Here is a 17,122-nt window from a genome sequence, read left to right as displayed (position 1 = left end):
TTAATTAAAAAGAAAAGCAACATTCAAACAATAAACTGATACAAGAGACTCAGAAATAAAAGCATCCCTTTGGTCTGCTCTAGCTCCAATCCTATTCCCTGCCTTGTGGATGACTGTTCTTACTTAACTTTTGCTATGCAGCTCTCTATATTTTATTAATGGATAGAAGTAGCATTACCAAATACACACATATAGATTTGTTATACAAACATAATCACTTTGCAAATATAGCCCACAACTTGATTTTCCCACCTAATGATAAACATTTTGAGACATTTTTATATTTGTGCTCCAATGACTTCGTTATCCTTGTTAGAGGTCACACACTGGTCTGGGTTGTGAATTTATCATCATTTATAAGATCGACATCAATTTATTTGCCCTATCCTTTGACATAATAGAAAATGCTATAGTGAGCACCTATGTACATTAGTTCATATGTGTGTTGGAGATTTTCTGGGGTGCCACTCTTTGGATCCCATGCTCTGTGTGGTCCGGCGTACATGAGAAGGCCATATTCAAATTCTGGATCATGGCCCCAGCACACAATGGACCAGCTTAGATAGCTAATACATCAAGGCCTTTGTGACTTCTCAGTCAACAAGTAGTCACCATTCCTCTTGCTGACTTTATTGATAACAAGGGGTAGGTCTTGAAGGTTTTTCAGATATTGAATTTAATATCTGAGCAGAAGAAAGCTGCTTTAGAATGTCCATGGGTCCTTTCCACCCAGATCACAATACATGAATGCATATCAAAATGGGCACTAAAGATTCATATATTTAAAACCAAATGGATGAAATGTGATTGAAGATTAGAACGCCATCCATGATGGCTTTCTTGTCTTCACATCCTTTTGTTTCCAGTCTACAACAGACAGAGCAGAGATGTCACATGAGCCAAATATACTCACTCGTCTTTGAGGGGCTTTCTTCGTGACACAAGCACCACAAAGTCCTTGGGTTTGTCTCCATTTACCACCGAGCAAGTGATGTAATATATCTGATCGTCCTCGCTCACCTGGTCTATAACTTCACAAGATCTGTGTGAACAGGACAGTATTCAAACACATGCTTTCTACCTGCTAGAATACACTCTGTTTAGTTATTGGCATGACCTCCTTCTTGACATCAGTATTCACCTGTTGTGCTGACCCATGCATGCTCTCACGCACACACACACAGACACACACAAACTTTGCTTGAAGGCTGACTTTGGAACAAGCTGTTTGTTCAGAAGAAGTAATTTTGCATGTGATAAAGGTACCAGCTACCTGACTCCAAGGTCCATTTCCCTCAAAACTCCAGAGGAAGGTAATAATCTTTTCACAAAACTATTTTTTTCTAGGAATAGTAAAACCTGTTGAGGACAAACGGGCTGTAAAGCAGGGGATGCCCAAGCCCAGAGGAAAGAGTGTGCGGGGAAGAACAGCAACTAAACCACTTGCTTTTGAGTCTCGGGCACTGTGTACTGGCCATACTATGTCAGACAAGTCATATTATTATCTCATCTGTATGATGTAGATAGTACTGTCTAGGGGGTCATTGTGAGAGTTAAGTGCAAACACCTCCTGCAGACCTGAGTGGTAAGTCAATAGACAAGACAAGTTAGCTGAGTTTAAGTGAATTAACTGGCTTCTCCATTTATTCATATTTCATTTAGATGGAATGCCAAGAAAACAGAATTGTGAGAGAGGAGTATGAAAGAAGTTGTTGAAAGGCAAGGTATCTTGTCTTTGAGATGCTGCAGTGCTCTGTATCCTAGGAGGCTAGGCCTGAGTGTAGTCTGTCACTGCAAAATATAGCATACAAGGCTCAGAGCTCCGTAGTCATCCCTAGGACTTGTGGCAACACCAAGACCTTTGGTGCTCAAGTCCCTTTCATACAGTGACACAGTACTTTTATTATAATGTATGCATATCCTTCAGTATGCTCTAAGTCATCTCTATGTCACTTCTGTAATGCAAATGGTATGTTGATATGTGCTATCCATATATGTGCTATATATATATGTGCTATACATATATGTGCTATATGATTTAAAGAACCACGTAAAAGGAATCTGTTCATGCTTGATGCTGACGCAACTCACACACACACACACACACACACCTCACCCTTCATCTAAAGTGTTTCCATATGCAGATGCAGGGGAATGGGAGCAGGGCATGGCTGATCACACAGGGGAGCAGCAAGCATCATCTTCCTCCAGGACTCATGCTAGCTCAGCAGCGGCTCACTGAGACTCATGACTTGGCAGGAAGAGGGTTCTGGGAAGATTTTGAATATCTCCTCAGAAGCCATGAGGCCGGGGAGTGAAGCAAAAGCGTGTGTGCTACAGAGCCTGGCTGAGCTGGATCTCAGAAACAGGAACAAAATCAGCTTTGAGGTTGTCCGTGATATCACAACAGATGTGGACTACCAATGCTAACTCAATACAGATGAGAAACAGAGGAGTGTAATAATTGTTTTTCTTTTACGTCTCATGAAGCAGCTTAGGCAGGACAAGCTCTAAAACTTCTCTACATTTCTGAAACAATACACCGTGCACCAAGCAGTGGAGAACTACAATTGAAGTTATCGTTCCCACAATGTCAGGCTTGATGAAGAAAAGACATTTAAATTTGTTCTTACATGTAATGGGGGTCCCATAAAGGTCGCTTTGTGAGGTCAGACAAGAGATGATAAGCTATGTGGGCTGGACTGCCCACAAGCTTTTCAACCTTAACAGATATGGCATCTTGCTCCTCCAGGGTATATATTTTTATCTAAAAGATAGGAAGAAAAATTAGAAGAGAAAAAAAATATTGTTTACTTTAAAGACACAACACAAACACACACACACACACACACATTTATGCACACACATGAATGGGCAGTCATACATCCTTGCCTGTACCAGGTAAGGCATCTATGTGGTCAACAACAATCTCACTTCAATCTTGGATGCTAGTTCTGTGACATCCAAATAATACATGGGCTAGTTAATTTGCATCATGTTTTGCTGTTGTTGTTAATGAAAAATAAAGAACAAAAGCTTTTCTCTCTTGCTTTCTGTGATATTTCCTGCCTCCACACACTAAAGACAGAGAATAGCACAGGATGCTACACCAGTCCATGTCCCCTTTACCCTAAGACTGGATGGCAGTACTCTCCCAAGATATCAGGCATGGCTTCGAGTGGGCTAAAGGAACCAGGAAACAAACCAACTATCTCTAGGACAAACAATTTCTCAGAAGAACCCACAGAACATACTTCTTTAGTGTTATTTGCTTTCTGAATCCCAAGTCCAAATTCTAATATGTAATATCTCTTAGATAAGCAGTAGTCACTTGACATATTCTAAAGTACTAATGCCATTTCTGTGGCTCTGAGCTCCCTCCTCCTCCTCCTCCTCCTCCTCCTCCTCCTCCCCCTCCTTCTCCTCTTCATTCACCAAGAACACATTTTTATTCTGCTCATTTTCTCCATTTCTTTCAGGGTGTTTTGAAGTTAGTGTTGAAAATTTCTATGTTATAATCATTACCATGGCAACAGGCTGTGAGAAGACAAACATGAGGTTAGGACTCCAACCACAGGAATCAGGCAGTTGGAAAGAAATCAAGCTGTGATGAGCTGGTCTCTATTGAATCATATATCTGTGTCTAAACATAATATCATCCTTGCAACTAGACTAAAGAAACAAGAAATCTCAACTACAGTAGCTTAGGCAGCAAATAAGTGACTACCCACATATGTAAACACATTCCTTCCAAGCCTTGTATATCTTTAGTTCCAGCCTAAAAAGAAAGACCTAGCCCAGCCTGTGAGCACTTGATGAATACAAACAAATCCAGGTAGAATTCCACCTGGCTGCCTTCAGCACAGAACCTAAAGAAGACCTATTGGTGTAAATCCAGAGAGGAACTTGGAGGCCAGGTATCTCCAGACCTGGCTCTCTGTGCACAGCCAAGCCAGTGGAACTGGCCTTATAGTTGCCTTGGGATTACCTGCTTTGGTGAATCAGGGTGTAGGGACAGATTGTGCTATTGGGCCAAACAGTTGCTTAGAGTTTCACACTCCTGCCCACAATCCCATGATAGAGTCCTAACCTCTTATACCTTGTAATATGACTTTATATGGCAATAGGGTCTTTGCCAATATAATTCACCTAACTGAGGTTGTATTGCAATACAGTAGACCCACTATAACTGATGTCTTTATAGAGAAGGGAAGCTAGACACAGACATGCACACAGGGAGGACACCATGTGGAAATGAAGATAGTGATGCACCTGCAAGCCAAGGAGCCTGCTGACCAGCACTGCTCTAGAAGCTCAAATGCTTAGAAGTCAAAGCCAGGACTAAAATTGACAAAGAGTAGCCTTAAAATTTACTTATATTCCAAGGTGAGAGGCCTGTCTGACTCATCCACACTGAAACACAGAGGCATGGCTGAAGTCAAGATGGGACAGCAGGTACAAAGTTGGACTGTCCCAGGACAGTGGGACACCTGGGCATTCTGGTTTTTTGTATGGTGTTTCACTAATAGTAAACAGCAGTCCACAGCAAATGTTTCTCCGAAGCTGGCAATCCTGATCGTCTTCCAAGTATCAGGCACTACCATGGTCTGGGAATAGAGGTTGAGCAAAATGTCCCCTAGAGCTTAGAGTCTAGTACTTGTAAGCACTAGCTTGCAAGAGTCTTCCAATATACTAAATTTATGGCCCCAAATTATACACACTTATTTCAGTTTGATAATATGTAAAAATTGTAGAAGTTGCTAAGAGAGATAAAAAGAATCAAGACAAGGAAGGCTTCCTTCTTGCAAGTCTTATTTATTACCTTTTTGGGAAAAAGATAATGGAAAACCTAAATTTCAACATAACATTTAAATATCAACTCACAGTAATTGTGGAAGAAACATCACAAGACAGCTCAACGTCAAATTAGTCTTAGAGAAGTCACGATAAAATGAGCTACCGAGGAGAGAAGTTCCTTAAGTCAGAGAGGATTTTGGAGAAGTATGTGTCCTAAGCTCACTGGAATGGTTTGTATATGGTTGGCCCAGGTCACTGGGATGGTTTGTATATGGTTATCCCAGGTCGTGACACCATTACGAGGTGTGGCCTTGTTGAAGTAGGTGTGTCACTGTAGGTGTAGGCTTTAAGACCCTTATCCTAGCTGTCTGGGAGCCAGTCTTCTCCTGTTTACCTTTGGAATAAGATGTAGCACCATGCCTGTCTGGCAAGCCATGCTTCCACCTTGATGATATTGGACTGAATCTCTGAACCTAAGCCAGCCCCAATTAAATGTTGTCCTCATAAGAGTTGCCTTGGTCATGGTGTCTGCTTACAGCAGTAAAACACTGATTAAGACACTCACCAAGATCTTCAGGTTTGGGTGGCTGGAGGTGTGGAGGAGAGCATGAGAGGCAAGAGATAGGATGTGAGAACACAGGCCTGCCAGGACCGAGGAGTGTGTGGGACAGGTGTGGAGTTCCATGTCACCCAGCAGAGAGGTTTATGGCTAGAACGAAGTCCATTTTCAAAAAGTGTTGCACCTTGAGCACAGCAGCAAGGAGCCCTCAGAAGCATGGACATCATGCCAACTTTAATTTGCTGTGAACAGGAGCAGCACAAACCCTGGACACTTACCTTCTCCAAGGTGGTGGTAATCTCCCAACCGCTTTTGGATGCCAGATTTTTGAGAGCTTCCACATTGGTGTTACTTAGGGATCCCTAAAATGCACACATACAACAGTGAAGCTATGTGTTCAATATATAGGTTTGGGAGTCAAGCGTTTTCTGCTTCAGTAATGGCCAGTGTCAGCAGGGGTATATATTGAGCCAAAGTGAAAATGTTGAGAATAAGGTAAACTACCTACTGCTAATATCTAACTTCTGTCTCAAAGTCAGATAGGGTAACTATGCATGCATCAAGTGTGTATGTGCCTAGACCGTACCCTGAACCAAAGCAGATAGATGCCCTTCAGTGCAGCATATAACAATGTGTGTGACAAGTGAACTTAGACCCCACATTAGATTTTATTGTCAAAAATGTTTAAATGACTAATCCCGTTTTAACATTTAATTCTCATTTTAGGTATATGGATATTTTGCTTGTATGCATGTCTAGGCACCACATGTATATAGGGCTAGTGAAGGCCAGAAAAGAGCATCAGCTCTCCTGGAGCTGGAGATACAAATGGATGTGAGCCTCTGTGTGAATTAAACCTGGGACCTCTGGAAGAGCTTCCCATCCTCTTAACCACTGAGCCATCTCCCCAGCCCCAACTAATCCTTCTAGCTCCATACAAGCTCAAGTTTGTAAGTAGATCGCTCATTGCAAATCAAGGCAAAACACCAGGGGAACATCACATGCCAGCTCATGGCATAACGTCCTGGGTCAGAATTTGGGAGCTGTTCCCAGAGTTCAAACCCGACAGTAGAATTACCAGTAGCTGCTGACTTGTCTAACATGGTTTAGAATGGAGGGTTATGAGGTTCGCCTTGTCATCTAAGCCATGCAGGTACAACCTGGACCTATTAAACCAGTCAGCTTCTGCTTCTGTGATGATGTTTACAAGAAGCATTGCAAACCATAAAACTGTTACCTTTTTGCTTATATCCCACTGTGCACTGAGTGGAACTTCTTTCTTGTGGGAAATAACATATTTCCTGAAAAGAATTAAAATATTAAGGAACAATTTTCTTCTTATGCTTCATACGTGACCCATGATAATTTCTTGATTTGCAATCAGCCATTTAACAACATTCTCTTTGGTGGGAGAATCAGGAAGAACCATTTTCCAGGCTGGGCCATTTTTAACTTTTAGGAAGCATTAGGCCCTTTCCTTTCAAATTATGTGGGTGCAAGGACCCCGGGCAGTGGCTCTTTGTTGAGTCACTTGTCAGGTAGAGAAAAGCCTATGAGGTCCTCATACTCTATATCCCTTACCTGCCTAGGCGAATTCTCCTCCGTGCGATGGCTCCCTGGTAACGGCGAAAATCATCCTTTAAGGAAACAGTAAAACCAATCAGTTTCTAACATTTTGGTCCTGTGACCCTTAAGTATCCTTCCCCCAGATCAAATGGGGCTCTGTGTCTCTGTGACACTTCCTGGCGATATCTGAGCCCCTAGGCGACTCTGATGGCTCTTTTCATTTCCTATTCAAAGGGGAGATTATATTAATTTCTGCTACTAAAATCACACAGGTTTCACTCTGGAGGTTTTTAGAAGAGGTGAATATTAGCACTAAGTTGATTCCTGACCCATACATGTGGTGCAGCATCCAGAACAGGATGCCCACACACAACAGTTAGACGCAGAGAGGGGACACATAAAACACGTGCCACACAGCAGCTGTATAGAGAGGTGCTCAGGGATTTCACCATCACAACCCATCACCAGAGAGATGTGGGGTGGAAAGGGAAGGACCCACTGGACTTAGGCATAGAAGAAAGCAAACCTCTTTCGAAAGCTGTGGAGATGGCTGGCAGTGGGAAGCTGCGTGAAACTCTGTGCCCACGGGTCTGATCACTGAAGCTTACGTGGTGACAACTGACCTTTGAAATGGGCTGGATTCTGGGAAAGGTGATGAGTTTCTCCTGGTCGTCAACAGCATTGTAAATGAGAAAAGCGCTGTTGATGTGGCGGCCTCGACCCTCGGCCCACTCCTGACAGTCAAAGGCCTCAACACGCACTCCAACTTCCACACTGCAAGGATGCAGGGTGGTGGGCAAGGAGGACTGGGGCATGGCTGGCCTCCCCTGGCCTCCCCTGGTGATTCTCCTCTGATGTCATCAAGTCCCTACACCCGCTAAAACCTGCTAGGATGGTATTGTAGGAGGGTTCCCATTTTCTTCTCCCACTGGGGTAATGGGGAAGGTGAGTTGCATTGTGCTCAAAACATGTTTTCTTCCTTCAAAACCATAGTTCTATGGTTTAAAAAAATGAAGAGCTGAAGTTTGGTAGAAAAGAGAGATACTCCCCGCCCCCTTTTATTTTACATCAAAACGAAGAAAAACACTACAGCAGGCCCATGATGGATGCTGACAGGAAGGACTAATAAGTATGCAAAGATGGCAGATACCATTTGGAACCATCCTGAGCCAGCTGGATGTCCCAGCACCCTATGGGGCAAAACAACTCATCACAATGTCCTGAGTGTGAAGAGAGTACAAGAAGGACAGAAGACTGTGTGGCCGCAGACTGAGTGAAGTTTAACAATAATTCGAAGGTGTTGTGATGTAGCTCCTACCCTGCCCTCCCCAACTGAGGTGAGAACACAGCTTATGCTCGACTCTGAAAGTGTGCACACCAAGCATACTTTACCTGTTCTGAAAGGTGTTGTTGACTATGGCACTGAAGACAAGGCGGTCTCCAACTGTGGACGGTCCCCGGAATTTAAACATATCCACGGACTTCAGAGAGGGATGCCCATGACACAGGCGGCTAAGGGAACAAGGAGGGGAGAAAAGAGGCGATGGCCATCTTCCTTAGTATTCTCAGAAACAACTGCTTTGTGGAATGGCTTCCCTAGACAAGCAAGCAGCCTGTTTTCTAAGTAAACAACTCCAATGACTCGAGAGAACTATGTGTGGAGAGGATCTGCATACAACCTCAGACGTTTAGGCCAACAAACTGGGCATTGCATAAAGATGTCTCCTTGGCATTGTTCTTGTGCTCAGTGGAAGTCCCTCCCAAAGCAAATGAATGCTTTTTGTTGTCATCAAGTGTCACATTCATCTTGACACCTCCTGATGAAAGTCCTAGGACACTGTGAATCAGGGTAGGGCATGAGTGATGACAACTGGCAGCCAATACTGGTCACACTTGTTCCTCAGCATCCCTGTTCAGTGAATTTATCCACAGATCAAAAACCAAATTTTTCCTTGATGGAAAAAATTGCCTGGGTTGATGCACAAAGCGAGAAAGGCTACAAAATATACATTTCACAGGTTTTGTGCTATTTTAGAAAGGAAATATGCTTCAAACCACTTCCACTCTGCCCCTAGCCCCATGCTAGGGCCAATGCTGAGAACCTTGCAGAAATGGTGGCGACTGTCTCCATCCATGCCATGATCTGGCCGCCAAATGTGTTTCCGTGATGGTTTGCGTGGGGCGGAAGGACAAGCTCGATGCTCTGGACAGAGGTGCCCCTGGTGGTGGCCGTTCCTTCTTCTTCATTACAAATGGGATCTGCGAAGTGACCACAGAGACAGTGGGGTCAGCCACGGGACCTTGTCTGGACTTCCCCTTCCCTGCAGCAAACACAACTCTGACACTTTCAGAAAAATGACATTGTCCTTAAAACCTTACATCAAGGACGTTGAGTGGGTTACTATTCTGTAGAGTGGCCTACCTCTGAAAAGCATCACTTCGGCATTTTGGGTTGAGCTAACAGACCAGGAGGGCCCTTTAAGAGACAGGTCTACAAATCCATCAGAATTTTTATTAAAGTAATGATTCCATTTAAATTGGTGCCTTTTGTGGTGGAGAAGGACATGGGAGGGCACAGAAGGGTAGACATTTTGATGGAGGCATGTCATTATTTTGTTGGCAATGATAGTTTTACTGCTGTATGCCAATGCACAAACTCAGGCTGCATGCTTTAAATATGATCCACCTATCATATGTCAATTAAACTTCAGTAAAGTCACTAAAGTAAAGAAGTCTGAAATCTGAGGGGCCACCAACACAATGCTGCTGTGGGGAGGAGAAAGGGGCCATGCCAGGTTAACAGAGCTCAGCAGGCAGTGTGTTCATGTAAACCCAGCTGTTATTAACAGGAAATGAGTCATTCCAAGAGCAATTTCTTCTAGTTGATCAGAGCTTGGCTCTAGGCTCCTTTAGCTCCACTTCATAAGGAGACTTTTAGATCATAACTAATTGATGATCTATTTCTTTTATGTTTCCCTTCCTTCTACTGATCATTCCAGTCCTTTGCTTAAAATGTGGCAACAGCCCCTTTGCCCTACATGAACTCTCAGATCCTTCCTGTGAGTACAAGCTTTCTCTCCCCATCGAGCCCATGTGACCATCAGCCTCCCCAGCCAGGCCTCCTCCTCTCTTTGCTGTGCACATTGGCCTTTTATCAGTTACTGTCAAGAACATTGTCTTTGAAGTCAGGGTACTTCCACATGACCCTTCTGCCTGTTGCACCCAGCCCTACCTTTTCCTATGCCTTCTCCCACTTAACTTGTCTTCCATCCTAGATCACACCGTTGATCTCAGAGATGCCTTCTTTCTACAAAAATCCATGGTAACTGGGGCTGGGAGGCAGTGAAGCACTTGGTGCACAAACTTGAGAACCTGAGTTGGATTCCCTAGAACCCACATGTCAAAGCCAGGTGCTGTGGCGTGACCTTATAACCACAGGATTAGAGAGGCGGCACAAGGAAAGTCCCTGGGGCTTGCCATCCGGCTAGTCTAGATGAATCTGGAACTGATAAGTTTCTGGTTCAGTAAGAGACTTGTCTCAAAAAAAAAAACCTAAGGCAAGGAGTCATTGAGAAAATACTACTATTGACCCACTTCCACACACATGAGCACACATTTTCATGCACACTTGCACACACATATGTACACACTCAGGTAAAACTATATGTATATATGTGCATCCACCAATATGTGTGTTGGTGTGTGTGTGCAATGATTAGCCATGCTAATTTTTGCAATACCCGCACTAACAAAGATTTGTTGAATGAATAAAAGAACTTGACTTTGCTCAGTCATTCCACATTGGGATCCCTACTCTTAGTAGATTACCTCAAGGAAATGCTATGGCCACACTGCATCACATAAGAAACGGCTGCTGCATATGCTAGGTCTCATTCCTCTCCAGTATTATCAATATGCGAGTTCTCCAATTAAGTGGGTGTGAAATAGTATATCATGTTGGTTATAATTTGCATTTCATTGAGTACTAATGAGGTCCAACACCTTTTCATATGTACATTAAATATCCTTGCTATCTCTTAATTAAATATCTATATCATTTGCTTCTATCCCACCTCTGGAAGTTCAATTAACAAATGTTAGATTCTCAACACACGCTCACATACAAACAGACACACATGCCATTTATATATCTTATTTCTTTATTTTGAGATGGAGTCTTATCTATGCAGCCTAGGATGTTCTTAAACTCCTTACATGGCTTTAGTCTATTTTATGTCTTGCCTGTTTCACAGCCTCAAACTTGCAGTGATTCTCCTGCTTCAGCTTTCCAAATGCTGGGGTTACGGGCATCATCCACCATGACCAATTATGTATCTATGTTGATAGACACTCTCCCTGTTTCTTTGTCAAGCTTTTTAGATCATCTCTTTGTTCTTGAATTGCACATTTGATTTGCAATCATTTTTCATTTAATTAAGTACATAATGCTACTGTGCACTGACTCCAGGACCTCACGGCTGATAGGCAAGCACTCAACTTCTTTGTTTGGTTTTTGGTTTTTCAAGACAGGGTTTCTCTGTGTAGCCCTGACTGTCTTGTAGCCAGGCTGGCCTCGAACTCAGAAATCTGCCTGCCTCTGCCTCCCAAGTGCTCAGTTTAAAAGCGTACGCCACCACTGCTCAGCCACTCAACTTCTTATATGAATACTTCATACTTTATGAATCGTAACTTCTAGATCTTTGGGTCTTATTGATTTTAGTCCCTTCTGAGATACACACACACACACATATATTAAAGTCCTATTGCCTGGAAATTATCTGAGGAAACTGCTGAAGCTGGATTAAAGTCTCTTAAGTCTCTTCTCCACAGTGTTGTTGTTTTTTTTTTTTTTTTTTTTTTTTTTTTTTTTTTTTTTTTTTTTTTTTTTTTTTTTTTTTTTTTTTTTTGTATTCTGTATTTTGTATTTTTTGTATTTCTTTGATTGCAGCAAGGCTTAGAGTATGGTCCACATCATACTAAAGTTCACATGATCCCCTTCTACCGAGGAAGCTTGTGGATTTCCAGTACCAAGTCTGCAAGAAGAGAATCTTCGGACTGGATTCTCAAAGGGAACGATTCCCCCATGCCACCAGGGCACCTGCCAGGGCTCTCTCTGAAGGGGCGGGGACTGTATGTGGACTAGGGGTGGGTCCTTAGGGGATTACAGCCTCCCATGACTTCTGGGTTCACCCTTAAACCTACAACAAGTACCTGGGTTTTCCTACTACAGTCTGTGGCGTTGGGTACCTGCAGGTCCCAGAGTAAATGCAGGAGGTAGAACAGCTTCTCTCTGCTATTTTTGTGTTCTCAAGCCACTGTTGATGTCACTGCTTTCCTTTCTTTATGCCTGCTGAGACGGGCTTGCAGCAAACTGTAGATTCTCCCCAGATATCAAGTCTACTACATTGCTATAAACAAAACTGGTTTGTTTTCTGGGTGGTTTTTGTTGTTGTTTGGTTTGGTTTTTTAAAATACACAAAATCCTAACCTCTTCTAACTCTAAATTTATTTTCAGTTGTCTAAGTATTATTCTGAACTGGATCTTGCTATTCTGTACAAGCTGGCTAGCAGCTCCTGAGTTCAGTGATCTTTCGGCATCAGCCTTGAGAGTATCTGGGATTCAGGTGGATGTCACCGTTCCCTGCTCTCTGATTGCAAAATTGATTTTATTAGATGGGATTCTAAAAACAGGATGAGTTGGTGATGATTGAGATATTTTCAGTTTAATATTGCTTGTCCAAATGGTATTGTTTTATCCAGAGGAAAACATTAACTCTGTTTATTTAAAAATGCCTATAAATCATATTATAAAGTGATAAAACTCTAAGTGCCTGACTATTTAACCGCTGCACTAGCAGAGCATATGCATGGCTATCAGAGCATATACATGGCTATACATAGCAGCTGGGAGGAAGATTTTCTCTTTACCTGTACGTCTTCCCATGCTTTGGAAATTCCTACCCTGCACATGCACTATTGATTTTTAAGTGATTCTAAAATAATTACAAAATAAAAATTTAATAGGGGTCTTAAAAATCTGAGAAATTTAAAAAAAAATTAGGCAGTTTCTTCTTTTCTGAAGAGTAATGAAAGAAAAAGTCACTCCCTTCCTGTGAAGACATAGGCAGCACACACAGGACCACTGGGGAATCACTCCTTAGTCAGGTATCAGCTGTGCTGCGTACGCAGAAGTACGCGGAGGATCAGTATCTTGTGTGTGGGAGTGTGTCTTCTTGTAGATAAATGTCAATCAATGGGGAAAAGTCCAGAGAACAACTCAGGTTCACAGACCTGACTAGAGCTAAATCTAGTTAAACACACCTTATTCTGCAAGCCACATAATGGAGTTCAGTGGCTGCCCATGACTGTTTTAAATTCCATTCTTTCATCATCTTGCTTGGCCAACTTCACATTTGTTCTGTATTACTTTTTTAGATCAGAAACTTTGACCTGAACTCCAGTCACTTTATTCTAGCTCTTGTTTTCCTTGTGCACATCCAGAGGGATCAACCAGGGCAAGGCGCTGAGGGTTTGATGTTGTACTGACAAGTTGCAATTCAAATAGCCCAAACCTTAATTCTCCCCAGCTCTCAGTGATTCAGGGGTACAACAACATATTCCGATCAAAACCTAGTCTCATCTTTCCACTTTTCTTATGAAAATATAGAGGCTGGAATCAACTTGGCCAATGCTCTAACAGTGTTCATTTCCTTCCTTCACACCTCAAAGAATGAAGAGTTCTTAATCAGTCTGACGTTATGATATTATAGATCCCATAGTTCAGTAAGGACGATCTGTCTACCTTCTTTTAGAATGTGTTTTCTAATTTCAAACAGTCTCTCTGAGATCTAAGGCTGGAAGTAGACAGATCACATGCCCTATCACACCCTGAAATGTCTTTCTTTAAGAAAAATTGCTTTTAAGGGCTGTATCATTGGTGACACAGGAGTTAGTAATATTTCCAAAGTAAAGCTCAAGTTGATATGACAGAGTTAGGTTAAATGTTACTTCATTGAGAAGAATATAGGATAGTCTGTGTTCTGATAAGTTCGGTTAAATCAATAAGAAACACTCGAAAAACAATCTCTAGTTCTAAACTGAAGCAAGCACTAAATGGCCATGAGACTTTTACCTAACTCTACTTCCTTCTTGTAGCTACTCCCTCAGTCCCCCACTGGGCCACAGAATCTGGACTCTGTGCTCCTTCAATCACTGTCTACATTATTTTAAAATGACTCATGTGTCTGCAACTAGGGTATGAATATTTTAAGTGCAAAGGTCTTGCATTGTGTTTGCTTTCTTATGGGCAAGCAGGTAGGCAGTGATACATCTGTCCTACATGGAAATAAACAGTCGAGTGCTCTTTATTTCTTGATGCTGGGTGTGAAGAGGCCAGACATCCACAGGACAGACCATGAGCTCATCCACAGTTGCAGTCACACTCAGCTCCTCCAGCAAGCACTGGATCACCTGGCCAATCCTTGGCTCAGCCCAGGGCTGCCTTTTCCCTCACGAGAACTCTTGCTCTAGAGTTCTCATAAGTCAAAAGGCTGGAAAATTACCCTTGAGACATTGATGTGATAACTGGAGAGGGAGAAGCAAATTCTTCCAAGATTTTGGATACACACAGACTTTAGAACTTTCCTCTAAAATTACCAGAGAATCTTGTGACTCTTCCGTAACTTTATTCGTACATTTCCCTTAAAAACTCACATGGTTTAACTGCCCAATAACAGAGGCTTTTTTTTTTCGAGACAGAGTTTCTCTCTATAGCCCTGACTGTCCTGGAACTCACTTTGTAGACCAGGCTGGCCTCGAACTCAGAAATCCACCTGTCTCTGCCTCCCAAGTGCTGAGATTAAAGGCATGCGCCACCACCGCCCAGCTAACAGAGGCATTTTTTAAAAAGCAATGACTATGTGACAAGGAAGGCCAGTGAAGGTGGGGTAACTGCGAAGACTCATTGAGAGCCATGGAAAGTACCAGCATTTTCCTGAGGCAGAAGAGAGGAACTTTGTCATCTCATTTGCCATCCTGGAGTTGCTGTGCTGAGAAGACAAGGTGCGCTTGGGTTGATGGCCTTTTTTGGCTTTGTTTTTTATTAATGGTTGTCTGGTCTGCTTTAGAGATGTTCTCACAGTTCAGATATTTCAGTCCTTAGGAAAAATGTATTTGAAACACATCTTGGAACTGAAACCATCTTTATAAAGAAAGAGACTCTTCTTAGCTCTGTAATTTAATGATAAAGTCTCTGCTTACAAAAGCATAACTGATAGTTGCTATCACTGTTTATGAAGTCAGCAAGTCATACCACCATTCAGGAATCATGAAAAGCAACATCAACATGAACACTCTTACTTCCTTAAAGCCAACTTCTACTTCAGCAATGACCATATCAACCATCCCAGTCAGCCTGGAATCACAATGAAGTTTACTGTCCTGGAAAGCAATGCCCATTTACCCTGAGGGCCATGAAGACTGAACTGGATCCATCTTCTCACCTACCCAGTGGGTTCCTGTGTAGTTGTCCCATGACCTTGGTGATACCTCCTGGTCAGCATGAGGCCTCCAGACTTCTGACAGTCTACCTTCTCTTTGTCCTCTTCCTTCCCCTCCCCCACTCTTTCCTGGCTTAGTGCCATCCTTTGCCTTCCCTTTCTCTCTTCTGTGCCCTCCTTCAGAGTCAGTAGACGTCGAATTTCTGTGAACCTCTCTAGTTCTCAGGAATGGCTCGCTTCATCTCCCGTCTTGCACATGTGCTCTAGAAAAGCCCCCTTCCGGCACCATGGCCATAGAAAGGTCCAGTGTGTAGACCTACTCACCTCTGAACCTGCTGCTTTCCTTCATAATGTTGCTGAAGGTGTTCTCATGCTGCAATCGGACTTTCCTTCTCTCCGAAGCCAGATTGTGCTCCACTTGCTCTTGCTCCGTTTGAAGCAGGACAGGTTTTAAGTGAACCTAGAGGAAGAAAGTTTATCTTCAGTTTCGTCATTCACTGCCTCCTTAAATTATGGGTACCCAATGTGAATTTTGCAAAAGCAGATGCCACACCATATGTTTTTTTGACTCAAGTAAATGGAGTGTTTATCGGTGATTCCATGAAACATTCTGGCGAAAACCTTTCTTCAAATGTTTCAATTAGAAGGCCAAAATGGGCTTTGTTCTTTCCCATTTGAAAGCTGCATTTTTTATTTTTCTCATTTTATAATTTTTTTTCCAGTGGAATTATAGAGTACAAAATTCTATAAAATATGAGATCAATAAATGAGGTGTGAGATTATAATGCCGCTGAATTGTTATTATAATTTTCCTGTCTTTTACAAAATTAAGACATCAGGGGGAGGTAATAAAGGCATTCTAGAGAAAACTATCTTGAACCAAGAGATAGTCCCAATATAGATATATCATCAAAACAGTCTCTAATAGGGAAACAAAGAATCAATATGTTATCTTAACACTTCAGCTGCCCTACAGAAACCCTGGATGCAACAGAGTCCAGGCTCCAGCTCCACCAGAGATGCTCACATGCTGACTCTATGTGGAAAGATCTTGGCAGCTCCAGGATACCTCCAGTCTGAACTTCACCCTTCACCCAGATAAGGGTGAAAAATCTAGTGACTCTTAATGTGCTGTTTAAAGTCCAAGGCTCCCTGCGTTGCCTGTCTCGGTTGTTGGCATGCGTAGGTTGACCATGACTCTGCCTGAGTTGCCTATCTCAGTTGTCAGGAACATGTACAATGACAGTAGCTCTGCATTGTCACAGTTTGGTTGCGTGGTCAGCAGAATATATTAGGCGGCCTGGGAAATTATAGCTAGGCTCCTCTGAAATGAAGACCCTGGCATCCATCATGATGTGTCCTTGTCCACAAAGTACATTGTGTGTGCCTGAAAAGGAACTGGAGAGCAAGTGCTGCCTGGCAGATGAAACCCTTTGAAGGTGGCTGGGCTATCCTTTTCCCACTGTCTCATTCTCTTCCATAGAATTCAGTATTATGAGTCCTGCTAATTACTTGGCCTGCTTAACTGCTGAACTGAATCTTGTTAATCATTGCCAGTTTTATCCTGGGATGAACTCATTTTGAACAGAGATCCTGCTATTTCTTGTGGTATACAACCACAGCCTTTCACATCTCTCTACACACTACACTACCGAATGAGAAAGTACCAACTGGAAAATGAGTTGATCTGAGAAAGGTGCTT

General features: G+C 42.6%; 1 protein-coding gene across 3 annotated transcripts in view; it reads right to left on the bottom strand.

Moving 5' to 3' along the window:
* Acot12 (acyl-CoA thioesterase 12) overlaps positions 1-17,122 on the bottom strand; it is a 38,589-nt gene that overhangs the window by 1,443 nt on the left and 20,024 nt on the right. For all 3 annotated transcript variants that reach the window (XM_029468243.1, XM_021179871.2, XM_029468242.1), the window contains 9 exons: positions 15,745-15,880; positions 9,025-9,181; positions 8,315-8,434; positions 7,546-7,696; positions 6,938-6,993; positions 6,594-6,657; positions 5,635-5,718; positions 2,634-2,767; positions 914-1,042 (listed from right to left, as the gene is read on the bottom strand). In XM_029468243.1, coding sequence (XP_029324103.1) covers positions 914-1,042; positions 2,634-2,767; positions 5,635-5,718; positions 6,594-6,657; positions 6,938-6,993; positions 7,546-7,696; positions 8,315-8,434; positions 9,025-9,181; positions 15,745-15,880 — 1,031 coding nt within the window. The remainder of the gene's footprint in view (positions 1-913; positions 1,043-2,633; positions 2,768-5,634; positions 5,719-6,593; positions 6,658-6,937; positions 6,994-7,545; positions 7,697-8,314; positions 8,435-9,024; positions 9,182-15,744; positions 15,881-17,122) is intronic.

Source organism: Mus caroli, chromosome 13 (assembly GCF_900094665.2).
Source record: "Mus caroli chromosome 13, CAROLI_EIJ_v1.1, whole genome shotgun sequence".
Classification (NCBI taxonomy): Eukaryota; Metazoa; Chordata; class Mammalia; order Rodentia; family Muridae; genus Mus; species Mus caroli.
Note: the sequence above shows the minus strand (reverse complement) of the source record. Positions and strands in the feature narration are given on the sequence as shown.